At 46.0% G+C, this 25,067-nt stretch overlaps 1 protein-coding gene and 1 non-coding gene across 12 annotated transcripts in view; both read left to right on the top strand.

Moving 5' to 3' along the window:
• The window catches only part of LOC110523261 (spectrin alpha chain, non-erythrocytic 1), a 52,510-nt gene that overhangs the window by 11,540 nt on the left and 15,903 nt on the right, over positions 1-25,067 (top strand). For 4 of the 11 annotated variants that reach the window (XM_021601793.2, XM_021601791.2, XM_036976856.1 and 1 more), the window contains 31 exons: positions 2,571-2,810; positions 3,237-3,362; positions 4,003-4,143; positions 4,490-4,770; positions 4,901-5,200; positions 5,494-5,629; positions 5,769-5,870; positions 5,963-6,100; positions 6,200-6,310; positions 6,387-6,464; positions 6,703-6,858; positions 7,143-7,347; positions 7,681-7,862; positions 8,569-8,935; positions 13,866-14,083; positions 14,238-14,330; positions 14,598-14,732; positions 14,976-15,124; positions 15,579-15,635; positions 16,365-16,563; positions 16,777-16,881; positions 18,457-18,489; positions 18,602-18,637; positions 19,745-19,792; positions 20,741-20,832; positions 20,949-21,093; positions 21,202-21,483; positions 21,699-21,896; positions 22,246-22,496; positions 22,612-22,774; positions 23,314-23,328. In XM_021601793.2, the coding sequence (XP_021457468.1) occupies positions 2,574-2,810; positions 3,237-3,362; positions 4,003-4,143; positions 4,490-4,770; positions 4,901-5,200; positions 5,494-5,629; positions 5,769-5,870; positions 5,963-6,100; positions 6,200-6,310; positions 6,387-6,464; positions 6,703-6,858; positions 7,143-7,347; positions 7,681-7,862; positions 8,569-8,935; positions 13,866-14,083; positions 14,238-14,330; positions 14,598-14,732; positions 14,976-15,124; positions 15,579-15,635; positions 16,365-16,563; positions 16,777-16,881; positions 18,457-18,489; positions 18,602-18,637; positions 19,745-19,792; positions 20,741-20,832; positions 20,949-21,093; positions 21,202-21,483; positions 21,699-21,896; positions 22,246-22,496; positions 22,612-22,774; positions 23,314-23,328 (4,779 nt within the window). In that variant the 5' untranslated portion in view covers positions 2,571-2,573. Of the gene's footprint in view, positions 1-2,570; positions 2,811-3,236; positions 3,363-4,002; positions 4,144-4,489; positions 4,771-4,900; positions 5,201-5,493; positions 5,630-5,768; positions 5,871-5,962; positions 6,101-6,199; positions 6,311-6,386; positions 6,465-6,702; positions 6,859-7,142; positions 7,348-7,680; positions 7,863-8,568; positions 8,936-13,865; positions 14,084-14,237; positions 14,331-14,597; positions 14,733-14,975; positions 15,125-15,578; positions 15,636-16,364; positions 16,564-16,776; positions 16,882-18,456; positions 18,490-18,601; positions 18,638-19,744; positions 19,793-20,740; positions 20,833-20,948; positions 21,094-21,201; positions 21,484-21,698; positions 21,897-22,245; positions 22,497-22,611; positions 22,775-23,313; positions 23,329-25,067 lie in introns of those variants that run through there. The other 7 variants (XM_036976853.1, XM_036976857.1, XM_036976855.1 and 4 more) reach the window with 5 other exon arrangements.
• Positions 8,312-8,447, top strand: LOC118964781. The gene has a single exon (XR_005051974.1). It is a non-coding gene; the product is annotated as a small nucleolar RNA SNORA84 (small nucleolar RNA).

Genomic DNA, 25,067 nt, shown 5'->3' on the forward strand with positions numbered 1-25,067 from the left:
TGTAAACATGGCCACAAAGGTGCTTCAACAAAGTACTGAGTAGAGGGCCTGAATACTTATGTAAATGTGATATTTCAAATGTTTTTGCAAAAATGTCTAAAAAGCAGTTTTTGCCTTTTCATTATGGGGTATTGTGTGTAGATTGATAAGTGGAAAAACAATTTCATTCATGTTAGAATAAGGCTGTAATATAACAAAATGTGGAACAAGTCAAGGGGTCTGAATACTTTCCGAATGCACTGTATATGAGCTATATAGAACAATCTACACTTTGACTGGACTCCTGGCTCCTCAGTTCTCTCTCTTCCTGGTGCCATCTCTTCAGTGAGTTAGGGTTATGGTGTAGTTCAGTGGTCCCCAAACTCTTTCATTTACTGTACCTCCAACTGAATTTTGCTCTGAACGGAGTGCACCCGAATTACCCCTTCATGTGCATCTTCTCAAGTACCCCCTGGTTGGGAGCCACTGGTGTAGGAAGATGTTTGGGGAAGAGTTGAACCAGGCAACAAACTGGTATGTTGATTATTGAGGAGACCCAGCCAGCCCAGCGGCCCCTCTGTGGACCAGACCAAGCAGTGTCTCCTGGATCTGCTGAATGTCACCACACTGCTGACACCACTAATCCTACTGTCAGAGATGGACAATTTCACTGTCTCTCTCCCTCCTTCTATCTCTCTCCACCCCTCTTTCTCGCTGTGTGAATGGGAGCTGCGCTGGCCGTGTTTTAACAATGGGCCTATTTCATGAGGTCTAGCACTACCCCCACCCCCCGGGGCAGACTGTTGGTCTGTCAGCTATTTTATTTTATTTCTATATGGTCCTCTTTGCTCATGGGGTTCACTGTCCTTGGGTTGGCTGGGTAAATCAATGTTCTGTCCCTCCTTACTGAAATAAATTACTCAGTTAAGCACACTGAATTCTGTTCATAGTCGTCATATCACATTTTGATCTTATCCATGTCTATTGTGAGACACCTTGTCTGTACCTTTCTTTCTGGAAGAATGGTTTAGTCTGTTTATTTCTGTCGAGAAGGTTCTAATTGTATGAAGGGTATGAGATGGTCTATTGGAACTGGATGACAACCATGCGCAAACAGTCCTGACCTGAGATGAAGGATGCTGTGTGTTTTCTCCCCCTGGTGTTCAGCTGGACTGGCCTCTCTCCACCAGGGCCTGGTCTGGTGTATCAGAGGTCACAGGGACCTGATAGGCCACAGTGTAGGTCACACCACCCTGAGAAAAGACTCCAGATGTAGGCCTAAGCATTGGGAAAGACTGGCCACGGACAATTTATCAATCCCCCCACAATGGTTGGCAGGTAGGCTGGGATTACACCCATGTGCTAAAATCCTACAATCTCACGGAAGCCATTTGGAGGCTGCCTCACATTTTGTTGTGTATTCATCAATGATTGAAAAAGACAAATTTGCCATCTTAAATGCACTTTATGCTGCTACAGTTCACTGTCACATCAGCTTCAAAGTTGCCATGTTGAATACTGGTAATTCAATTTATGGTCTAGGAGCCTAGATTCTCTCGCCCTCCCGGGCATCCTGCCACTCCAGAAATGACACCAAATGTTCAGCTCACATTCCTTGTTGTCCAGAGAGACAAGTAGTATATGAAAGGAAGCACCCTGGGTATGCCTGCCTGGCAGAGACTGCGTTACAGTCACTACCAGGGTGTGGTCCTCTGACAGCCCCACTATCCAGGCTGGGGACTAGAATACAGGGTGGGTGACTGTGATCCTGTCTGGTTACCTCGTCCTACTCTTCCCTCTTTCTACTGGCCTCCACTCCCCCGGTGTATGGTGGGATGGTATATAGGCTTGGTGAAGAGGGGGGCTGAGGGCCGGTGCGTGTTAGGAGGGCTGACAGCAGCAGTCCAATTGTGAAGTGAGGTCTGGTTACTGTTTGTTCAGAGCTGTGTGGAATTTCTGCCTCCACTCCCTTTTTTCATTCTCGCATTCTCAGCTGCTGGCCCCACGGCGAGTCAGCTGGACTGGAGAGGAGCTGGCTACTTACTTCACTGGGGAGTTTTTGTCCTTCATAGCAATAGTCAGCCTTGTCTCGTTGTATTCTATAAAGTTGTGTGTCTTCCGTGACTTTTCCTCCATTTTTTTGCGTGGTGAGTAGAGATCCATGAAGAGCAGCACTGTGTTCAAATGCCCCCAGGGAAAGAGAAAGTGGAAAAGAAAGAATGGCACTTTGTGACCTTCTGGAAGTCCTCCACAGCTATTCCGTTTCTGAGAGCTCTTGTGTTTTAAAGGCCTAAAGAAGCAGAGATTAGAGAAATTGGATGACGGCCAAGTAGAAATGCTTGATGCGATGCTAGCGTTGCCATAGCAGGCTCAGTTGGACCTTTTATTTCTATACTATTCAAAGCGATGGACAAATGGTAGCAGCCATCTTGTTCATACACATACATTTGTCAAGATGGCTGACGGCATTCTCATCCACTCATCTCAATTATAGTAACTATTAATGCTAACAACTAGAAAGCAGAATCGTTTTGTTGCAAGTGGTAAGAAGTGTTAATGATTACCTCCCCCATTTGTATTTCTCTTGTCAGAGAATGGATACCAGTGGGGTGAAAGTGCTGGAGTCTGCTGATGACATCCAGGAGCGCCGGCAGCAGGTGTTGGACCGCTACCGGCGCTTCAAGGAGCTGTCGGGCGTGCGACGGCAGAAGCTGGAGGACTCGTACCGCTTCCAGTTCTTCCGCCGCGATGCTGACGAGCTGGAGAAGTGGATCCAGGAGAAGCTGCAGATTGCCTCTGATGAGAACTACAAGGACCCTACCAACCTCCAGGTCAGTCTGCCTTGTCCGTATGTCTGTCAGCATATGGCATAACAGTACCTACCTATCGCACATCATGGGTTTTAGTGCACAAGGATGCATTTCAACAGCTCCAGGTAGATTTAGGATCAGCCTGTCCAGTTGTCATTTTAGTCTATTGGAATTTGGGTTGTGTTGTACTGTAACCATGGCTTTGACAAAATGAATGATAACATCCTGATTCCATTTTGTCACCTTACTTTATTACAGTATGCACGAGCCACTTTTTGTGAATAGACTGACTTGTAGCCTTTCTAGTGGCCGTTCAAAATGAAACCGCAAGGTCATAAAACTCACACAAAATGATCAGTACATCATAATCCGTGACCCTTCGCCAGGTATGTCTGTCCTTTCCATTGCAATCTTTGCCATGCTAACATGCCTCCTCTCCCCCCACAGGGCAAGCTCCAGAAACATCAGGCCTTTGAGGCGGAGGTGCAGGCCAACGCTGGAGCCATCATTAAGCTAGACGAGACTGGCAACCTTATGATCTCCGAAGGCCACTTTGCCTCCGAAACCATCCGCGTAAGAGACAATGACACACACCCACACAGTCCGCTGAGCTATGTGCCTGACCAAGATAGATCTACACAATCCACCCTTTTTAACCCCGATCATGTCTGGTTCAGTCCTTCACGCCCTACCGGACTTCCCAGAGACCCATAGTTTCAAGTTTCAATATGGCAGACTATATAAAAGTAGGTGCTTGGGTGATGTGGACCTCCTGGCTCTTGTGTTTCTCTCTCTTTTAGGTTCCACTCCCTTTTAATTCTTTCAGATCCATTCTGTTTGCTGTGTAGTTATGACCTATATATGAAGACTATGAGAAGTGCATGATGTGTGTGTGCCTATTTTCTATTGATATGCACTTATCTTGGTCTCAAACTACAGCTTCAGCAAGTACTGGACTCAAAGTACTGGAACCATAACCTGTGTCTCAGAGTAGGAGTGCTGATTTGGTCAGTCTTAGGTCACCACACCTACTCTTAGATACTTTGTGAATATGGGCCCTAATTTCTACTTTTAGATCGTAATGAATAACGTTGTATGGACAGAGGGGACCTGATCCCAGATCAGCACTCTAACTCTGAGAGACTGAATATGGGCCCTGGTCTTGAATCAGTTTCCATCACCCTGTGTAAATGGTTTCCCTTTCTGCTTTTAGACTCGTCTGGAGGAGCTTCACCGTCTTTGGGACATGCTGCTGCAGAAGACCAAGGAGAAGGGTGTCCGTCTACTTCAGGCCCAGAAGCTAGTGCAGTACCTGCGCGAGTGTGAGGATGCCCTGGACTGGATCAGTGACAAGGTCAGTGTCTCAACCTGAAGTCACACACATCCTCTATATCTACTGGAGGCCATGGCCTAAAGCATGTCTACGGAACTCTAATAGACAACATGACCTTACCCTAAATCATATCCAACAGGAGACCATTGCCATAGGACCTTATTGACAACCTATCCTAACATTAGCCTTCCTAAACCGTGTCTTCAGGGCCCTACTAGATAACCAATTCTAAACATTAGCCTTGCTAAACCGTGTCTGCAGGGCCCTACTAGATAACCAATTCTAAACATTAGCCTCCCATAACCATGTCTGCAGGGCCCTACTATATAACCGATCCTAAATCTTACCAAAACCTGTGTCTTAACAGGAGGCCATGGCCACCTCTGAGGAGCTGGGCCAGGACCTGGAGCACGTAGAGGTGCTACAGAAGAAGTTTGAGGAGTTCCAGACGGACCTGGCAGCCCACGAGGAGCGTGTGAACGAGGTGAACCAGCTGGCGGGCAAGTTGAGCCAGGAGTCCCACCCCGAGGCGGAGCTCATCGTTCGCAAGCAGGAGGAGGTGAACGCCGCCTGGCAGAGGCTCAAGGGCCTGGCGCAGCAGAGGCAGGGCAGGCTGTTCGGAGCCGCCGAGGTGCAGAGATTTAACAGGTATGCCCAGGACAGGCTGGGTGTGTGTTTTATTTTGGAGTGTGTGTGTGATGGGGAAGCCACAAGACAACTGAGAGGATCAAGACATTTGGATTTTCTGTTCTGACTGAGAGTGTTATGTGGCCTGCAGGGATGTGGACGAGACCATTAGCTGGATCAAGGAGAAGGAGCAGCTCATGGCATCCGATGACTTTGGCCGGGACCTGGCCAGCGTTCAGGCTCTGCTGCGCAAGCATGAGGGCCTGGAGAGAGACCTGGCTGCCCTCGAGGACAAGGTCAACACTCTGGGCGGAGAGGCTGAACGTCTGCAGCAGACCCACCCCCAGAACGCCTCCCAGATCCACCTGAAGAGGGATGAGCTCATCACCAACTGGGAGCAGATCCGCACGCTGGCCGCCGAGCGCCACGCCCGCCTCAACGACTCCTACAGGTGGGTACCGGTAAAACCCTGGCCGCCCTAACAGCGAACACACTAACTTTACTGGGTCAGTACCGTATTGTTACTATGTCACTACCATAACATTGCAGTGTCCCTACTGTAACCGTACTTGGTCAGTACTGTAACTTTACTGGGTTAGTACCGTAACACCACTGCGCTCAACACACAGCGACTACCCAATAGCTTGGTCAAACAAAACATTTATCAGCCATTTAAGCCCAGTTTAGTTGAAAGTATGCAGAACCCTATCTTCTGACTGACTGTATGTGTTTTGCCCCCTGCAGGCTGCAGCGCTACACTTCAGACTTCCGTGACCTGACCAGCTGGGTGACGGAGATGAAGGCCCTGATCAACGCTGATGAGCTGGCCAACGACGTGGCTGGAGCTGAGGCTCTCCTCGACCGCCACCAGGAACACAAGGTACAGGAAAACTGATCCTAATAATAATTTTAATATAATTGCAGTTGTTAAGTACTATATATTTTCTCAGATCTTCAATCAGTGATGCTAGTTTTTCCTGCAATGTTGCTGACGTTTACTGTGTGTGTGTGGTCCTTAGGGTGAGATTGACGCCCATGAGGACAGCTTCAAAGCCACGGACGAGGCTGGCAAGGCTCTGCTCAACACTGGACACTACGCCTCAGAGGAGGTCAAGGAGAAGGTAGGGCTATCTGTCTCTTTATCCTTGGTTTGGAATTCAAGCTTTTACATGGACCTGTGGACAGATTAATTTAACCCCATCCGTGTGTGTAGCTGGGTGTACTGACTGAGGAGAAGGAGTCTCTGTTGGAGCTGTGGGAGGTGCGCAGGCAGCAGTACGAGCAGTGCATGGACCTGCAGCTCTTCTACAGGGACACGGAGCAGGTCGACAACTGGATGAGCAAGCAAGAGGTATCGCCATCCACACACAATAACATGCTCACTTAATTACACTTAAATTATTATTCTCCAAAAATGTTTGGGTGTGAAGTAATTATTTTGTGCGTGCAGGCGTTCCTTCTGAACGAGGATCTTGGTGACTCTCTGGACAGCGTGGAGGCCCTGCTGAAGAAACACGAGGACTTTGAGAAGTCCCTCAGCGCCCAGGAGGAGAAGATCACTGTGAGTACATAACAGTAACCTCTAAGATCAGCTTTTCATCCTCAAATGTTACGCCTAATCTCTAACCTCTCTCCAGGCCCTGGATGAATTTGCCACCAAACTGATCCAGAACAACCACTACGCCAAGGAGGATGTGGCCACTCGTAGAGATGCTGTAAGTAGAATATGATGATCTGGACCAGAATATGTCCTAAGTCATTTAGCAAGTGCTACAAACAAAGTGCTTTGCTCAAGTGCACATCAACAGATTTTTCACCTAGTCGGCTTGGGGATTCGAACCAGCAACCTTGCGGTTACTGGCTCAACACTCTGAACCACTAGGCTACCTGCTGCCCTATATCTGCTTATACCATATCCTGGGTGTTGTGTATAAAATCTCACCCACCCTTCAGCTGCTGAGCCGCCGTAACGCCCTGCATGAGCGTGCCCAGTCCCGCCGCGCCGCCCTGGAGGACTCCTTCCACTTGCAGCAGTTCTCCCGCGACTCGGACGAGCTCAAGAGCTGGATCAATGAGAAGATGAAGACGGCCACCGACGAAGCCTACAAGGTATCAATGTTTCTCAGTTAGCTACTTTAGCTAGCTATTCTATAGTGATGTACTTTAGCTAGTTAGTTATCTACTTTAAAGTGGTATACTTTAGCTAGTAAGCTACTTAGTACTTTATAATGGGGTTTCAATACTCAACGTGACTTTCTCCTAGACTGCAGTGGGATCCCATTAGGCTGCAATACCACTGTGAACCACACAGTTCCTTATTCCCAGTACTATGGCCTAATACTTATAACAACCCCTTCCTTTCACCATCTCTCTGCTCTTTCTGTTCTCCCCAGGATCCGTCCAACTTGCAGGGCAAGGTCCAGAAGCACCAGGCCTTCGAGGCGGAGCTGTCAGCCAACCAGAGCCGCATCGACGCGCTGCAGAAGTCTGGACAGGAGCTCCTGGACGGCAAGCACTACGCCGCCGACGAAGTGTCGGTCCGCATGGATGAGGTCAGCTCCCAGTGGAAGAAGCTGCTGGAGGCCACTGAGCTCAAAGGTGAGATGAGTGGGAGTGAGGCTGTTATTATTATGGCGCCCACCATTTTGAGTTTGCCTCGAGTGGAGGAAATATAAAATGGCGGTGACGCTAGTTACTCTGTAAAGGAGCGCTGCAAAAAGCATTTATGTTTTATTTTATGTTATTTATGTTATGTTATGCATTTATGTTTTAAGCTAGTTTTTAGTCACTACACTAGGTTTCATTTAAGAGCCCCAAGATCTGAAACCAAACCTACAAATAATTTAGAACTGCCCTTCCTTCAATACCTACATCCAACTTAATTTCATCCACCCTTAAACATCTCCTCACCACTCTCTCCCCTCCCCCCAGGCATCAAGCTGCGTGAGGCTAACCAGCAGCAGCAGTTCAACAGGAATGTGGAGGACATTGAGCTGTGGCTTTACGAGGTGGAGGGCCACCTGGCCTCCGACGACTACGGCAAGGACCTGACCAGCGTCCAGAACCTGCAGAAGAAACATGCCCTGCTGGAGGCCGATGTGGCCGCACACCAGGTAATGATTTACTGTCATTTATAAACTGGGTGGTTTGAGCCCTGAATGCTGATTAGCTGACAGCCGTGGTATATCAGACCGTATACCACGTGTATGACAAAACATTTTATTTAACGTTCGTAATTACTTTATAATAGCAATAAGGCACCTCTGGGTTTGTGGTATATGGCCAATATACCACGGCTAAGGACTGTGTCCAGGCACTCCGCAATGCGGCTTGCATAAGAACAGCCCTTAGCCGTGGTATATTGGCCATATACCACACACCCTCGTGCCTTATTGCTTAAATCACCGCTAGGTAACTGACTGCCATCACCGTGTAACTGACTGACTGACTGCCATCACTAGATGTTTTCAGAACCAAAAAGTAAACTACTAACAGACACTGTTGCATTTACCTCTGGGAGCAGCTAGTGCGTTTCTACTCTAATTATAAGAGCCCCGTCCATGCCTGGTAGTTCCTAGAAAAAGCTGAACTGTGCTGATCTATAGGTTTTTGATTGACTGGCAAATATATACTCTGTGATTTTATGCATGGGAGTTGCCACTCCAAGTATCCTTCATAGCCCAGTTGCAGAGACATTATTTTGGTCTACAATATTCAGGCATTCAAATATTTGTGTTGACTACTGTCTGTCAGTGCACAAGGTAAGTCTTGCTGACTGACTTACTGCCAACACTGACTGACTCTCTCTCCCCTCTCTAGGACCGCATTGACGGCATCACCATCCAGGCGCGTCAGTTCCAGGAGGCGGGCCACTTTGACGCCGACAACATCAAGCGCAAGCAGGAGGCGCTGATGGCGCGCTACGACGCCCTTCGCGACCCCATGGCTGCCCGCAAGCAGAAGCTATCGGACTCGCTGCGGCTGCAGCAGCTCTTCAGGGATGTGGAGGACGAGGAGACCTGGATCCGGGAGAAGGAGCCCATCGCCGCCTCCACCAACCGGGGCAAAGACTTGATTGGCGTTCAGAACTTGCTGAAGAAGCACCAGGCCCTGCAAGCGGAGATCGCCGGCCACGAACCCCGCATCAAGGCTGTCACCCAGAAGGGAGAGGCCATGGTGGAGGAAGGTAAGTCGGCTCTTACTAACATGCATACTGCCACCTTTTTCAACTGTTCACCTGTTGACTATCTAGCAGGTTGGGTCAATTCCATTTAAATTCAACACTTTGACTCTAGTACTCTACTGCTAAAACTGCTAAAACACTTGATCACTGCTATTCGCCCTTCCAGGATGTCTACAAGGCCCTCCCCCGTCCTCCCTTCAGCAAATCAGATCACGACTCCATTTTGCTCCTCCTTTCCTATAGGGAGAAACTCAAACATGAAGTACCCGTGCTAAGGTCTATTCAATGCTGGTCTGCCCAATCGGAATCCATGCTTCAAGATTGTTTTGATCACGCGTACTGGGATATGTTCCGGGTAGCCTCCGAGAATAACATTGATATATACACAGACATGGTGACTGAGTTCTTCAGGAAGTGTATAGGCGATGTTGTTCTGACTGTGACTATTAAAACCTACTCAAACCAGAAACTGTGAATACACGGCAGCATTCGCGCAAAACTGAAAGTGCGAACCACTGGGAATCTGGTCGAATATAAACAGTGTAGTTATTTCCTCCGTAAGGCAATCAAACAGGCAAAACGTCAGTACAGAGACAGTGGAGTCGCAATTCAACGGCTCCGACACAAGATGTATGATGTATGGGCGGCAGGGTAGCCTAGAGGTTAGAGTGTTGGACTAGCAGCCGAAAGGTTGCAAGTTCAAAACCCCGAACCCCCTGAACAGGCAGTTAACCTACTGTTCCTAGGCCGTCATTGAAAATAAGAATTTGTTCTTAACTGACTTGCCTAGTTAAATAAAGGTAAAAAATGTGGCAGCGTCTACAGACGGTCACGGATTACAAATGAAAAACCGCCCACGTCCCGGACATGATGTCTTGCTCCCAGACAAGCTAAACAGGATAACACAGTGCCACCAACACTGCCTGCTATCAAGGACTGTGGGCTATCGTTCTCCGTGGCTGACGTGAGTGAGACATTTAAGCGTGTTAATCCTCGCAAGGCTGCCGGCCCAGACGGCATCCCAAGCCGCGTCCTCAGAGCATGCGCAGACCAGCAGGCTGGAGTGTTTACGGACATATTCAATCTCTCCCTATCTGTCGGCTGTCCCCACTTGCTTCAAGAAATCCACTATTGTTCCTGTGCCCAAGAAAGCAAAGGTAACTGAACTCAATGACCTGTAGCACTCACTTCTGTCATCATGAAGTGCTTTGAGAGGCTAGTTAAGGATCAAATCACCTCTACCTTACCTGACACTAGACCCACTTAAATTTGCATACCGCCCCAATAGATCCATAGACAATGCCTTCGCATTGCACACTGTCCTATCCCATCTGGACAAGAGGAATACCTATGCATTGACTATAGCTCAGCCTTTAACACCAACTCCAAGCTCATCATTAAGCTAGGGGCATTGGGTCTGAACCGCGCCCTGTGCAACTGGGTCCTGGACTTCCTGACGGGCAGCCCCCCAGGTGGTGAAGGTAGAAAACAATACCTCCACTTTGTTGATCCTCAACACTGGGGCCCCACAAGGGTGTGTGATCAGCCCCCTCCTGTACTCCCTGTTCACCCTTGACTGAGTGGCCACGCACGCCTCCAACTCAATCATCAAGTTTGCAGATAACACAACAATAGTAGACCTGATTACCAATGATAGCAACTGATGTTATTCTTCAATAACACAAACTCCAAAGCAAATCATGGGGAGAAAAATAGGTTTATTCAGAGAGGACAAATCAAGATGTTATGCTGGGAGGTAGGTAGATGTTCAGTCTCCCGTCCTCAGCTTTTCCCCACTGAACGAAGGAACAGGATGCCATTTATAACTCCTCCCACCCTAGTTTGGGGTTGACCAATCAGAAGTTCTTGCAATATAACTTGGCCAATGGCCAAATAACAAGTATCCTGCCCCCGACTCAATATACAGACGTTACTGAGTTCAGGAGTGACATTCCACAGATTCTGAACAGATGTCGAACTGAACTCCTATTTACAATTGCCTAATGACCATTAATACTCTAGTTTTTAGTCCTCTCATCCGCTCATCTTCTGCGTTGTGTATTTATCTTCGACATATTCCTACACCATCAATGACAAGACAGCCCAGAGGAAGGAGGTGAGTGTCCTGGCAGAGTGGTGCCAGGAAAATAACATCTCCCTCAACGTAAAAAAAAAACAAAGGAGCTGATCGTGGACTTCAGGAAACAGCAGAGGGAGCACGCCCCTATCCACATTGACGGGACCGCACTGGCGAAGATGGAAAGCTTCAAGTTCCTCGGCATATGCATCAATAACAATCTGAAATGGTTGACCCACACAGACAGTATGGTGAAGAAGGCGCAACAGAGCCTCTTCAACCTCGGGGCTGAAGAAATTCGGCTTGACCCTTAAGACCCTCAAACCTTTACAGATGCTCAGTTGAGAGCATCCTGTCATTCTTACGGACGGTAGGCAAGGTCACAGTTGTAAAAACTTAAGACACTAAAGAGGCCTTTCTTATGACTCTGAAAAACACCAAAGGAAATGCGTGAACATGCCTAAGGCATGCTGCAAGGAGGCATGAGGACTGCAGATGTGGCCAGGGCAATAAATTTGCAATGTCCGTACTGTGAGACGCCTAAGACAGCACTACAGGGAGACAGGGCGGACAGCTGATCGTCCTTGCAGTAGCAGACTACGTGTGACAACACCTGCACAGGATCGGTACATCCGAACATCACACCTGCGGGACAGGTACAGGATGGCAACAACAACTGCCCGAGTTACACCAGGAACACACAATCCCTCCATCAGTGCTCAGACTGTCCGCAATAGGCTGAGAGAGGCTGGACTGAGGGCTTGTAGGCCTGTTGTAAAGGCAGGTCCTCACCAGACATCACCGGCAACAACGTCGCCTATGGGCACAAACCCAACATGGCGGATATTTCTTTGGAATCCGGAAACTATCATTTCGAAAACAAAACGTTTATTCTTTCAGTGAAATACGGAACCGTTCCGTATTTTTTCTAACGGATAGCATCCCTAAGTCTAAATATTGCTGTTGCATTGTACAACCTTCAATGTTATGTCATAATTATGTACAATTACGGCCTTTGTTAGGAATAAATGGACTTCACACAGTTCTCAATGAGCCAGGCGGACCAAACTGCTGCATATACCCTGACTGCTTGCACGGAGCGCAAGAGAAATGACACAATTTCCCTAGTTATAAGAAATTCATGTTAGCAGGCAATATTAACTAAATATGCAGGTTTAAAAATATATACTTGTGTATTGGTTTTAAAGAAAGGCAATGATGTTTATGGTTAGGAACCTTTGTGCAACGACAGTTCTTTTTTCGCGAATGCGCTTGTTAAATCATCAAGTAGGCTGTGATTCAATGAGAAATTAACAGGCACTGCATCGATTATATGCAACGCAGGACACGCTAGATAAACTAGTAATATAATCAACCATGTGTAGTTAACTAGTGATTATGTTAAGATTGATTGTTTTTTATAAGATAAGTTTAATGCTAGCTAGCAACTTACCATGGCTTCTTGCTGCCCTCGCGTAACAGGTAGTCAGCCTGCCACGCAGGCTCCTCGTGGAGTGCAATGTAAGGCAGGTGGTTAGAGCATTGGACTAGTAACCGGAAGGTTGCAAGAACAAATCTCCGAGCTGACAAGGTAAAAAATGTCATTCTGCCCCTGAACAAGGCAGTTAACCCACCGTTCCTAGGCCGTCATTGAAAATAAGAATGTGTTCTTAACAGACTTGCTTAGTTAAATAAAGGTGTAAAACATTTTTTTTTAACATTAATCGGCAAATCGGTGTCCAAAAATACAGATTGTTATGAAAACTTGAAATCGGCCCTAATTAATTGGCCATTCCGATTAATCGGTTGACCACTACTCTGGAGCGGGATCAATTTGGAGGTGGAGGGTCCGTCATGGTCTGGGGCGGTGTGTCACAGCATCACTGTACTGAGCTTGTTTCCATTGCAGGCATTCTCAATGCTGAGCATTACAGGGAAGACATCCTCCTCTCTCATGTGGTACCCTTCCTGCAGGCTCATCTTGACATGACCCTCCAGCATGACAATGTCACCAGCCATACTGGTCATTCTGAGCGTGAGTTCCTTCAAGACAGGAATGTCAGTATTCTGCCATGGTCAGCGAAGAGCCTGGATCTCAATCCCATTGAGCATGTCTGGGACCTGTTGGATCGGAGGGTGAGGGCAAGGGCCATTCCCTGCAGAAATGTCCGGGAACTTGCAGGTGCCTTGGTGGAAGAGTGGGGTAACATCTCACAGCAAAATTGGTGCAGTCCATGAGGAGGAGATGCACTGCAGTACTTAATGCAGCTGGTGGCCACACCATATACTGACTGTTACTTTTGATTTTGACCCCCCCCCCCCCTTTGTTCAGGGACACATTATTCCATTTCTGTTAGTCACATATCTGTGGAACTTGTTCAGTTTGTCTGTTGAATCTTGTTATGTTCATACAAATATTTACACATTAAATTTGCTGAAAATAAACGCAGTTGACAGTGAGGGCGTTTCCTTTTTTGTTGAGTTTATATTCTGTATTCTATCTACTGATTATAGTCATTGCCACTCCGACATTGCTCGTCCTAATATTTATATTTTTCTTAATTCCATTCTTTAACTTTTAGATTTGTGTGTATTGTTGTGAATTGTTATATACTACTGCACTGTTGGATCTAGGCACACAAGCATTTCGCTACACCCACAATAACATCTGCTAAATATGTGTTTATGACCAATTCAATTTGTTTTGATTTTAATTTAAACGAACTTCCTGAATTGACTGAACTGAAATGGAATTGTCCCAACCCCGCTCTCCAGGTCGTTATTGTAAAATATATTTTTTCAATGATTTTCACTCTAATAAATAAACTATCCACCTCTCCCCGTGGTCCCCACTAGGTCACTTTGCCGGAGAGGAGGTGAAGGTGAAGCTGGAGGAGCTGAACGGCCGCTGGGACACCCTGAAGGGCAAGGCCGGGCAGCGCAGGCAGGACCTGGAGGATTCGCTGCAGGCCCAGCAGTACTTTGCCGACGCCAACGAGGCAGAGTCCTGGATGAGGGAGAAGGAGCCCATTGTGGGCAGCCCCGACTACGGCAAGGACGAGGACTCTGCTGAGGTAAGAGAGGCGGAGAGGGACATTTGACTATCTAGGTGGGTAAATTATGGAGGTGAATTAATGAATGAATACTTTGTTTGAGGATAGGTTTGGATGTAGAAGGTTGGAGGATGTAAAGTGGAGATGACACTCACCCCTCTCTGTTCTTCCCCAGGCCCTGCTGAAGAAGCACGAAGCCCTGATGTCTGATCTGAGTGCCTATGGAAGCAGCATCCAGGCTCTGAAGGAGCAGGCCCAAACCTGTAGGGTAAGTCTGGAACCCACATTGTATCTTTAGCATTATTGTAAAATGGATATGAACCATTTGTCAGCTTATGAATGCCTTAACTAGCTAGTTCACATTCTTTGGATAGTAAAACTGTGTTTCTCATCCATGCAAACATCTGAGAACCAGAGGTCCAACAAATCAATAATTTATTTTCTACTCCCGGTCTATCATATACACAACCTGATATTTTTATGTTGCCATCTTCTAAATTACACCTATAATCCTTATTTTTAATCTCACCTGCAGCAACAAGTGGCTCCCACCGATGATGAGACAGGTAAAGAGCTGGTGCTGGCCCTCTATGACTACCAGGAGAAGAGCCCCCGCGAGGTCACCATGAAGAAGGGAGACATCCTCACCCTGCTCAACAGCACTAACAAGGCACACACACACACACACACACACATACACACACAGCATCTTAGTGAGATGATCAAAAGCCTTGTACCGGAAACAACTACTAGGTCATACCCATGACTAGGCACTTGATGTAGAACGGAAAGAATTGGAAGGATATAGGCAAGAGAGTATGGGACATATATCTTAATATTTTATGGGGGATAAAAAGAGCATGTCTTCTCTTGTGGTCCTATCTCCTGACCTCCCCTCTCTTCCCTGCTGTAGGACTGGTGGAAGGTGGAGGTGAATGACCGCCAGGGTTTTGTTCCGGCAGCCTACGTCAAGAAGCTGGATCCCACCCAGTCCTCTTCCAGAGAGAACTTGCTGGATGAGCAGGGCAGCATCGGCCTGCGCCAGGATCAGATTGAGAACCAGTAAGGGACTACTTCTATTCCCTCCACCTAAGCCAGTCCCAAAATACCCTATCCCCAGTACTTCTCTTCAGTACACTCCTGCATCTCTGTATAGTTATTTACCCCTTTAACTTAGGACGTGTTGTCCCTAATGGGTTAATTGACTGTGTATTCTGTGTTCTAACGTTTCCTGACTTGAAGAAATGTCCATGTGAGCTCAACCCAATAATATTTACCTCTTTGATGCCCCAGTCTTGTTCTCCCTTTTCTATCTCGCTCTCCCTTTTCTGTCTCGGCTCTCTATTCAAATTATTTTTGTTTCCCTTTCTATTCCTTAGTGAAACAGCCCAGAGTCACACTTTTTCTCTCTCTCTCTATCACTAACGGCCTTTTGCCTTTTTCTCCATCTACCTCTGTTTCTCTCTCTAACCACTAACGCCTGCCTGCCTGCGCATGTCATGTCTGGACTGAGCAGGCCGTTGGCCAAGGAGGCGTGCAGTGTGTCTGTACGCATGAAGCAGGTGGAGGAACTGTGAGTAGGACCAGTGTCCCCGTAGGTGTCGTGTTTGCGAAGCCACCACGCATTGCCACGGGCAAAGCCATTTGCCATTCCTGCCACTCCCTAAATCAATACCCATGTCAATCAATACCCATGTCGATGTCGTGGTCCTTGTGACTGTGATTCCAGTGTGCACTCTCTCTCTCTCTCTTATATCCATCACTCATCTTCTATTCAACAGATGGATAGAAGCTTCATCTTTCTTTCTCACTCCTTTTTTCTCCCAGCTTGCCTGTGGGTGTCATGAGCTCTCACTTGCATTCTGTTTTTCCATGAGAGCGTATAGACGTGTTTTTCACTCTGCATCATAGACAGCCATGTTACAAACCTGGCTGATTATGTCATTCCGATGGCATCTTATGAAATTGTGAGCATAGTAAGGGGGAATCACCTCATCCACCACCAATGTGTAGCAACCACCTGAGGGATGCCATGGCAGCCATTTTGTGCTGCGCCAGAAAGCTCACCACACATCAGCTATCACAGTGGAGAGGTGTGCACTTTAGGGCTGACCCTGGAGGTCTACCGGTATTTAAAGATTTGCTAAATTATTAATCCAAATTGAAATATAATTTTGGCAACAACCCTAGTGCGCTCAGTTCTCCCTGTAAATCATAATGTATTGACACTTCAGCGTTATTTCCACTACCCAGTGTCCCCCTCACACAGGGAATTCTGAAAGCCTTTATCCTGTATTTTTAGGTACGGAACTCTCCAGGAGCTAGGCGAGAAGCGCAAGGACATGCTGGAGAAGAGCTGTAAGAAGTTCATGCTGTTCCGCGAGGCCAACGAACTACAGCAGTGGATTAACGAGAAGGAGGGAGCCCTCACCAATGAGGAGGTGGGCTCCGACCTGGAGCAGGTGGAGGTGCTGCAGAAGAAGTTTGACGACTTCCAGAAGGTATGCCGCACACAACATGGCCACCAGTAGTAGGAGAAGGATACTTACTGGACTAAGAAGCATTTAAAAATCATGTTCAAGAACAGGAGCAATGTGTGTATTATACTTACTCAGTTCTTCTAATCTATGCTGTCCCATCTCACCCAGTACATTGGTGAATACTGGTATGAGTTTTGTGTTGACTGTGTTGTCTTCTGTCTGTTTGACTACCAGGACCTGAAGGCCAATGAGTCTCGTCTGAGGGACATCAACAAGGTGGCGTCTGAGCTGGAGTCTGAGGGCCTGATGGCCGAGGAGGCAACCATGGTCCAAGCTCAGGTAGGATGGTGTAGCCAACCACTGCAGAGATATTAAATACTTTTCATATTAAGTCACTGATAAAAGCATATGGAGTGAATGTTATGAGGATTTGTAAAAAGTAATTTGGTACATTATTTGAAATAAATCAAATGTATTAACATTTCTAGCGTGGAACCCCTCGACAACATTCCGCTGAAAAGGCAGCGCGCGAAATTCAAAAATATTTTTTTGAAATATGTAACTTTCACACATTAACAAGTCCAATACAGCAAATGAAAGATAAACAGCATATTAATCTACCCATCGGGTCCGATTTCAAAAATGCTTTACAGCGAAAGCACCACATATGATTATGTTTGGTCATAGCCAAGTCGAAAAAACACAGCCAAACACAGGAGTCACAAAAAGCAGAAATATAGATAAAATTAATCACTAACCTTTGATGTTCTTCATCAGATGACACTCATAGGACATCATGTTACACAATACATGTATGTTTTGTTTGATAATGTGCATATTTATATCCAAAAATCTCAGTTTACATTGGCGCATTACTTGCAGTAATGTTTTTAATTCCAAAACATACGGTGATTTTGCAGAAATACTCATAATAAACATTGATAAAAGATACAAGTCTTATTCACAGAATTAAAGATAGACTTCTCCTTAATGCAATCGCTGTGTCAGATAAAAAAAAAAAAGCATAATCTAAGAACAGCGCTCAGAACCCAAAAGAACCAGAGGAATATCCGCCATTTTGGAATCAACAAAGTTAGAAACAACACCATAAATATTCACTTACCTTTGATGATCTTCATCAGAAGGCACTCCAAGGAATCACAGGTCGACAATAAATGACTGATTTGTTCCATAAAGTCCGTCATTTATGTCCAAATAGCCACTTGTTATTAGCGTGTTCAGCCCAGTAATCCATCTTCATGAGGCGCAGGCACTTCATCCAGGCAAAAACTCTAAAAGTTCCGTTACAGTCCTTTAGAAACATGTCAAACGATGTATGGAATCAATCTTTAGGATGTTTTTAACATAAAACATCAATAATGTTCCAACCGGAGAATTCCTTTGTCTTCAGAAAAGCACTAGAACGAGAGGTAACTCTGTCGGGATCGCGCGTCATGAGACCGAGGCTCTCTGCCAGACCACTCATGTCTCATTCTACTTTATAGTAGAATCCTCAAACCAGTTTCTAAAGACGGTTGACATCTAGTGGAAGCCCTAGGAAGTGCAACCTCATCCATATCTCAATGTGTATTTGGTAGGCCAAGCTTTGAAAAACTACAAACCTCAATGTCCCACTTCCTGGTTGGATTTTTCTCAGGTTTTCGCCTGCCATATGAGTTCTGTTATACTCACAGACATAATTCAAACCGTTTTAGAAACTTCAGAGTGTTTTCTATCCAATACTAATAATAATATGAATATATTAGCATCTGGGACTGAGCAGTTCACTCTGGGCACACTATTCATCCAAAAGTGAAAATGCTGCCTCCTATCCCAAAAAGGTTAAACTCAAATGTGTAAGCTGAAGTTATGGCATCATTTCTCTCGTCTTCTCTCTCTTTCTCTCCTCTCTAGGAACAAGTGATGCTGGGATCTGCTCCTGGCCAGGTAAGACAATTTCACAGTTGCAATACATTATACTGGTAAGGAAAGTTAATGCAATCAAAATGTATAGATGTGCCATCAACGTCAACCCAAATTCCGCTCTTTGTTCGAACAGGATGAGGCTGATAACAAGAATGCCTCTCCATGGAAGGTAAGACGCTCGTCTTCTGACAAAAAGACCAATCAACATGATTTCATGTGCTTCCAAACAAAACATTTTGTGTCCCGACCTTATTTTAATGTTGTTTTAGTCCATAACAGACATCAACTGCTGACATTGGACAGCATGCAGCAGCCTGTCAATCTGGACTTGTCATATGAACCTGAGCATGATTGAACTGTATTGTGGGTTTTGACACAGTGGGAGTCAAAACTATTCGAATGAACCTAAATCATGCCCACTAACTCAGCCTTGTTCATATGGGCTTACATCAGTTAATGTAAGATGTATTTGTTAACACAAACAAGAGACAAACGAATGGAAGACCTGGCAGTGGTACTCGCCATTCTATCTTCAAGTTTACTTAAACAATAAGGCCTGAGGAGGGGGTGTGGTATATGGCTGTTTTTAGGTATGGCTGTTCTTACATAAGACGCAACACGGCCCCTGCCTGGATACAGCCCTTAGCTGTTGTATATTGGCCATATATTATAAACTGGTTACCAATGTATTTTTACTGCTCTAATTACATGTTTTGTCATACACGTGGTTTACAGTCTTGATATACCACGGCTGTCAGCCAATCAGCATTCAGGGCTCGAACCACCCAGTTTATAAAAGACAGTAGAGTAGCTGTACTCCACTTTTGTAGCTACTCTGTTTACTTACTAGCTGTTTACTCATTAGGGTAAACATTATTCCTCAAAATCAGGTCATTTTTAAATGTAAAGCAGCCTGAAAAGACCAAAGCAGACACATGTTGACTCACCCATATAAATAGAATTAGAACACAGTATTATATGTCTCTCTATGGACACACCCTGCACATAAATGTCCATATTACCTAGTGCACTGTATGTGTAGCAGTTCACGTTGGGGTTCAGTGTCCACTTCAGGTTCTGCTGGTCTTCTATTGCCATGGTGATGGTGCCGGTTGTCTCTTGGGCAACCGTGTAAAGACATGGGCAGCTTTTACCTCCCTGCTGCGCTAACATGGTGACTGGTGTGGTGTTTTCTGTTATTTTCCAAATCCTCCTTCCCTCCTCCCCCCTTTTCCTCTCCGCCCTCCTGATCTGGTTTTTTCATCTTTGATTGTAGAATGTACGCTTGGCTGTTCAAACGACGGCTAACTTTAATACTATCAAGGTAAGATTTTTAAAGACCACTCCATCTGTCCCGCCCCTGATCGCACCCCCTTCTCCTCCCTTGCATTATGTCCTCCTGGCTCGTCTCATACCTGCATCGTGTTTATTCGGGAGACTAAGCCCTTCCATCAACAGTCTCATTGTGGTCTTGCTGTGCGTTCGTTGTCGTCCTGTAGTTCCATTGTCTTGCACATCGTCCTGGTTTGATCTCCGTGTCCACACTCCTTACATGTTTTTTTGTTCTAATCATGTGACCGATGTCATTGAATGACCTTGTCCCTCGTTACGGTTTTCATTTGTCTCACCCCCCTCTTCTTTAACCATTTGTTATTTGTTTTCAGAAGGAAGGATGGCTGTTACAAAAAGGCATTGAAATATGCCTCAACACCATCTTTGTAACCCTAGCATTTTGTTGTCATTTGTTTCTCCATTTTGTGTGTTCTCATCACCATGCATCCCTCTCCCTGTCTGACTTACCTTCTTCCTCATCACCAACTCCTCATCTGTGTTCAACACCCTCCTTTTACGTCAGTCTCTCTGTCAAACACACAGAGCACAAACTGAATCTTTGAGCACTTTCAGTGATTCACGATTGATATTCACCACTGATATCAGTTTAAGTCAAGATTACCAGGATTGGGCTCCATTATAACTGTCAATGCAAACGAGTTCATATTCAATTAATAAATGAAATATATATATTTTTCATTTGCGTTCAAATGGAATTTACCCTAACCTGGAGGATATACAACCAATAGTCTATATATCATAGAATCCTGAAAATAAGTAACTTATCAATACATTAAAACATTCCCTCAATTTGAATCAGCTAAATTGGAGCACTGGGTTCCAGAAACCTGGGTAGAGGCCTCAAGGGAGTGATTGACTCCTGGCGATGTTCCATCTAGCTCTGTGATTGGGTGATACATTTCTGGGGGTGTGTTTGTAGGAGCTGAACAACCGCTGGAGATCCCTGCAGCAGCTGGCTGAGGAGAGGAGCAACATGCTGGGCAGTGCCCACGAAGTGCAGAGGTTCCACAGGTACACACACACAGTTCAGCAAGAAACAGTGGGTGGATTTGAATATTACAACGCACATGAAACAAAATGGCTGGTGTTGAGTCAAAATTTAAATGGCTGCTTTTTGTTGTCCTCAGGGATGCGGATGAGACCAAGGAGTGGATTGAGGAGAAGAACCAAGCGTTGAACACAGACAACTATGGCCACGACCTGGCCAGCGTTCAGGCCCTTCAGCGCAAACACGAGGGCTTTGAGAGAGACCTGGCTGCCCTGGGAGATAAGGTGAGAGTGAACACAGTCGGTCTCTCAAACACACACACACACACAGTCGCACACTTTCGTTGCTCTGCTGTTTAGAGACGATACTGACCCTTTTCCTTCCGGTTCCAGGTGAACTCCCTGGGGGAGACAGCGGAGCGTCTGATCCAGTCCCACCCGGAGGCAGTGGACGACATCCAGGAGAAGTGCACAGAGCTCAATACGGCCTGGAGCAGTCTGGTAGGGCGCGCCGACCAGCGAAAGGATAAGCTAGGCAACTCCCACGACCTGCAGCGCTTCCTCTCCGACTTCAGGGACCTCATGTCCTGGATCAACGGCATCCGAGGCCTGGTGTCCTCAGAAGAGCTGGCCAAGGACGTGACCGGGGCTGAGGCCCTGCTAGAGAGACACCAGGTACTGCCTCTACACACACACACACACACACACACACACACACACACACACACACACACACACACACACACACACACACACACACACACACTGCACTGGTACCGTCCATCCACTGTCTCCTTATGGACACCAGATAAGTTTGATCCCACATATCAACATACACAAAGTTCCCGTCCATCAAATACACCTTCTTACCCTCCCCTTCTTCTCTCTAGGAGCACCGTACTGAGATCGACGCCCGTGCGGGCACCTTCCAGGCCTTTGAGCAGTTTGGCCAGCAGCTGTTGGCGCGCGGCCACTATGCCAGTCCTGAGATCCAGCAGAAGCTGGAGGCCTTGGACCACGAGAGGGCAGACCTGGAGAAGGCCTGGGTGCAGAGACGAATGATGCTCGACCAGTGCCTGGAGCTCCAGGTATAAACGCAGGCACACACACTCTTAGAAACCTCCTCTTAGAAACCTCCTCTTGCTGATCTTTGCTTCTGGCACATTTAAGAGTACCAGACGAATCCTTCCAAAACCAAACGTCTTGTCTCAGTGACTTTTGGCTATTTGGACTCAAGGACATGTTTCTGTGTCCCCATAAGTGTATGTTCCATTGCACCAGATCTGACACCTTTTGAACAAGGCCTAATCTATTGTGTGTCTACCAACCCACAGAAAAAAAGTTTTTTTTTTTAAACAATTACTAGCCTCTATACAACATCCACTGCCAGTGAATAACCTCTCTCTTTTCCCCTCTCTCTCTGCTCTCCTCCCTCAGCTGTTCAACCGTGACTGTGAACAGGCTGAGAACTGGATGGCGGCTCGCGAGGCCTTCCTGGCCAGCGACGACAAGGGTGACTCCCTGGACAGCGTGGAGGCTCTCATCAAGAAACACGAGGACTTTGACAAGGCCATCAACGTACAGGAGGAGAAAATCGCTGCTCTGCAGTCCTTTGCAGACCAGCTGGTTGGCGCTGATCATTATGCCAAACCAGAGATATTCAACCGTCGCAATGAAGTCCTGGACAGGTCAGTCTTTCTCTTTTTGATGACCGTGTGTATGACTTAGTTACACACAAAGATGCCCACAGTCTGCCTGTTCGTTGTTGCTCCAGTCTTAAGTGTTTGTCCTCCCGGCCTGTAGGTGGCGCCGTCTGAAGGCTCAGATGATTGAGAAGCGCTCCAAGCTGGGCGAGTCCCAGACGCTGCAGCAGTTCAGCCGCGACGTGGACGAGATAGAGGCCTGGATCAGCGAGAAGCTGCAGACAGCTACAGACGAGTCCTATAAGGACCCCACCAACATCCAGGTACAGGATTGGCTAGCAGCATCTCAGGGCTCCACCCTTAGAGGTTTGAGCACGCTGCCCCATAGAGGGCACACTTGCCACAAAAGGCAATGATAAGCATGGGCAGCTCCATGGAAGACTTTTACCATGGGAAGTACGCCCTCTAACCATCTCAATGGGCTGCCCCTATCCACATATTTAGGGTCAGTTTACCCTACTGCCCCATACCCATTAGTAGGATAACACATATCTGACCCTCTGGCAGTGGTTAGGGTTAATTTTTACCTAGCCTGTCAAGACTTTGTTGTCGGATGAAACACTTTGACCTGTTGAATAGATCACAATCAAATTGTTTCAATAGATGGTTAGTTTTGTGAGGGTTTGTTAATATACGTTGAATGACATCTAACTTGCCAGTGGTTTTAATGCTGCAATTTAATGTCTTGTCGCTCCTTGTTAACAATGACTACTACTTCTACTCCTGTGACTACTGAACCAACCCCATGTGTTGTGTCTATATGGGACTGAATCTCTCCTCTGTTTTATTGTCTTGTTTATAGCTGTCGAAGCTGCTGGTAAGTTGAATAGTGTGTCAGCTAAGCTAACATCCAAAGTAGGTTTCCTGTTATATGTCCACGTCTGTTGCCTTGTTTGATGTAGAACGCCATCCCGTCTGTCTATTTTCCGTGTTCCTCCGCACTCGCGAGTGCCTGCTTCTTTTTTGTATGGGTTTCATTCATGTGTTCATCCCCCCCCCATCTTCTGCCATCAACGCACATGTTTGTACATGACTGTAGTTCTGTTATCATTTTAGCAAATGTCACTTTGTGTAGTTGCTGGTCGTGGCTTCCATATTTTGTGGTTTTCTTTTTTTGCTTGTTTGAGGTATGGTCATCTTCAAACACGCTCCACATATTGTTGCTTTTGTTGAAATATTCCTATAAATCTTGAGAAATGTCTAAACATGTTCTGATCTTAATATAACAGAAACTTGACATATAATTTTATAAAACGTTTATTAGTGTATAAAAAAAAATAAAAAAACGTCTTCCATCTATCAGAACTGCAAATCTGTAGTGTATCAAATACATTGACATGAGAGAGAGGAGACCTCCAGCTTAGAATTGTTGTGCCTTGCCTTATTGTAGCTAATGTAGAGACATGTATGCTAGCAGCAGCCATGGTTGTGAACAAAAACCATACTTTAGCCGTAAAATAAGTATTGTCAAATATCTATCAAACATCAAGGATAGCTCAGACTAGGACTGTTGCGGTGACCGTATTACCGCCACACCGGCGGTCAAATTCCACATGACCATTTAGTCACAGTAATTAGGCTTCTCCAAGCTCTGATTCTGCTGCTGGTCATTAGTAGCCTACCAAACTTGGTAACTGCCTGGTACTCAGCACTCTATTGTCCCTCTAATCACTCTGACATCAATGCAAATGTTAAATATAATCAGACTCTGAGCTTATGTTGTGTAACATTTCTATAGGCTATGCAATTGCGTGAGAAAATGGAGATGGTCTCTACTAAAAATAGGAGGATCCCATCAGCTTTCTATAGGCTAGGGCTTCCATATTTATTTCTCAACTTTCCTAATATTAAGCACATTGCTTATATTTACAACAGGAGTATAGCCTACCTGTCTGGTATGAAAATAAACCACAGGGAAAAGTGTCCTCCATTTGCTATTTAAGTGCATAGATGACATGTCTTTTTTCCACTGCCCTGTTTCCATACAGGTGCTTGATAATGGTCCAATGTCTCTTATATTATTTACCATATCAAAAGACAAGATTAAATCAAGAAAAGGCTAATATTGTCACCAATCAGACAATCACTTGTTAATTATATATTATCACTGGTGATTGATGCCCAGCGTAAGAAACAATGCCTTTTTTTGCAACCTTTTCTAATCATAGTCGCACACCTCATTTAGCCTAGCCCATAGGCCTATATGTTTTAATAAGGTTTGTATCACAACTGAAGTGGCCAAATAACTTCTTAAAATTAAGCACATTAATCCGCTTTACAAGGGGTGTAGAGCCTAACTGGCATACATAAGCAGCGCGGGGGTTTCAAGTTTGGGGAAGATCATGTTCACCATTAAAATGCACCTTTATAATAAAAGCAATGCATGCATAATTGCATTTGCGGTCACTTTTGATAATGGTGTTTTCCACAAATGGAACATTCACGCTTATAGCCTACTACGAGGTGCGCATTGCAGGGCTCATGCCTTTGAAGCAACTTTTTTCAAATCATCTTTAGAGTCGCATCATGCAGCCTTACAATGTATTAAAAATCAAA

Source organism: Oncorhynchus mykiss, chromosome 5, assembly GCF_013265735.2.
Source record: "Oncorhynchus mykiss isolate Arlee chromosome 5, USDA_OmykA_1.1, whole genome shotgun sequence".
NCBI classification, from domain to species: domain Eukaryota; kingdom Metazoa; phylum Chordata; class Actinopteri; order Salmoniformes; family Salmonidae; genus Oncorhynchus; species Oncorhynchus mykiss.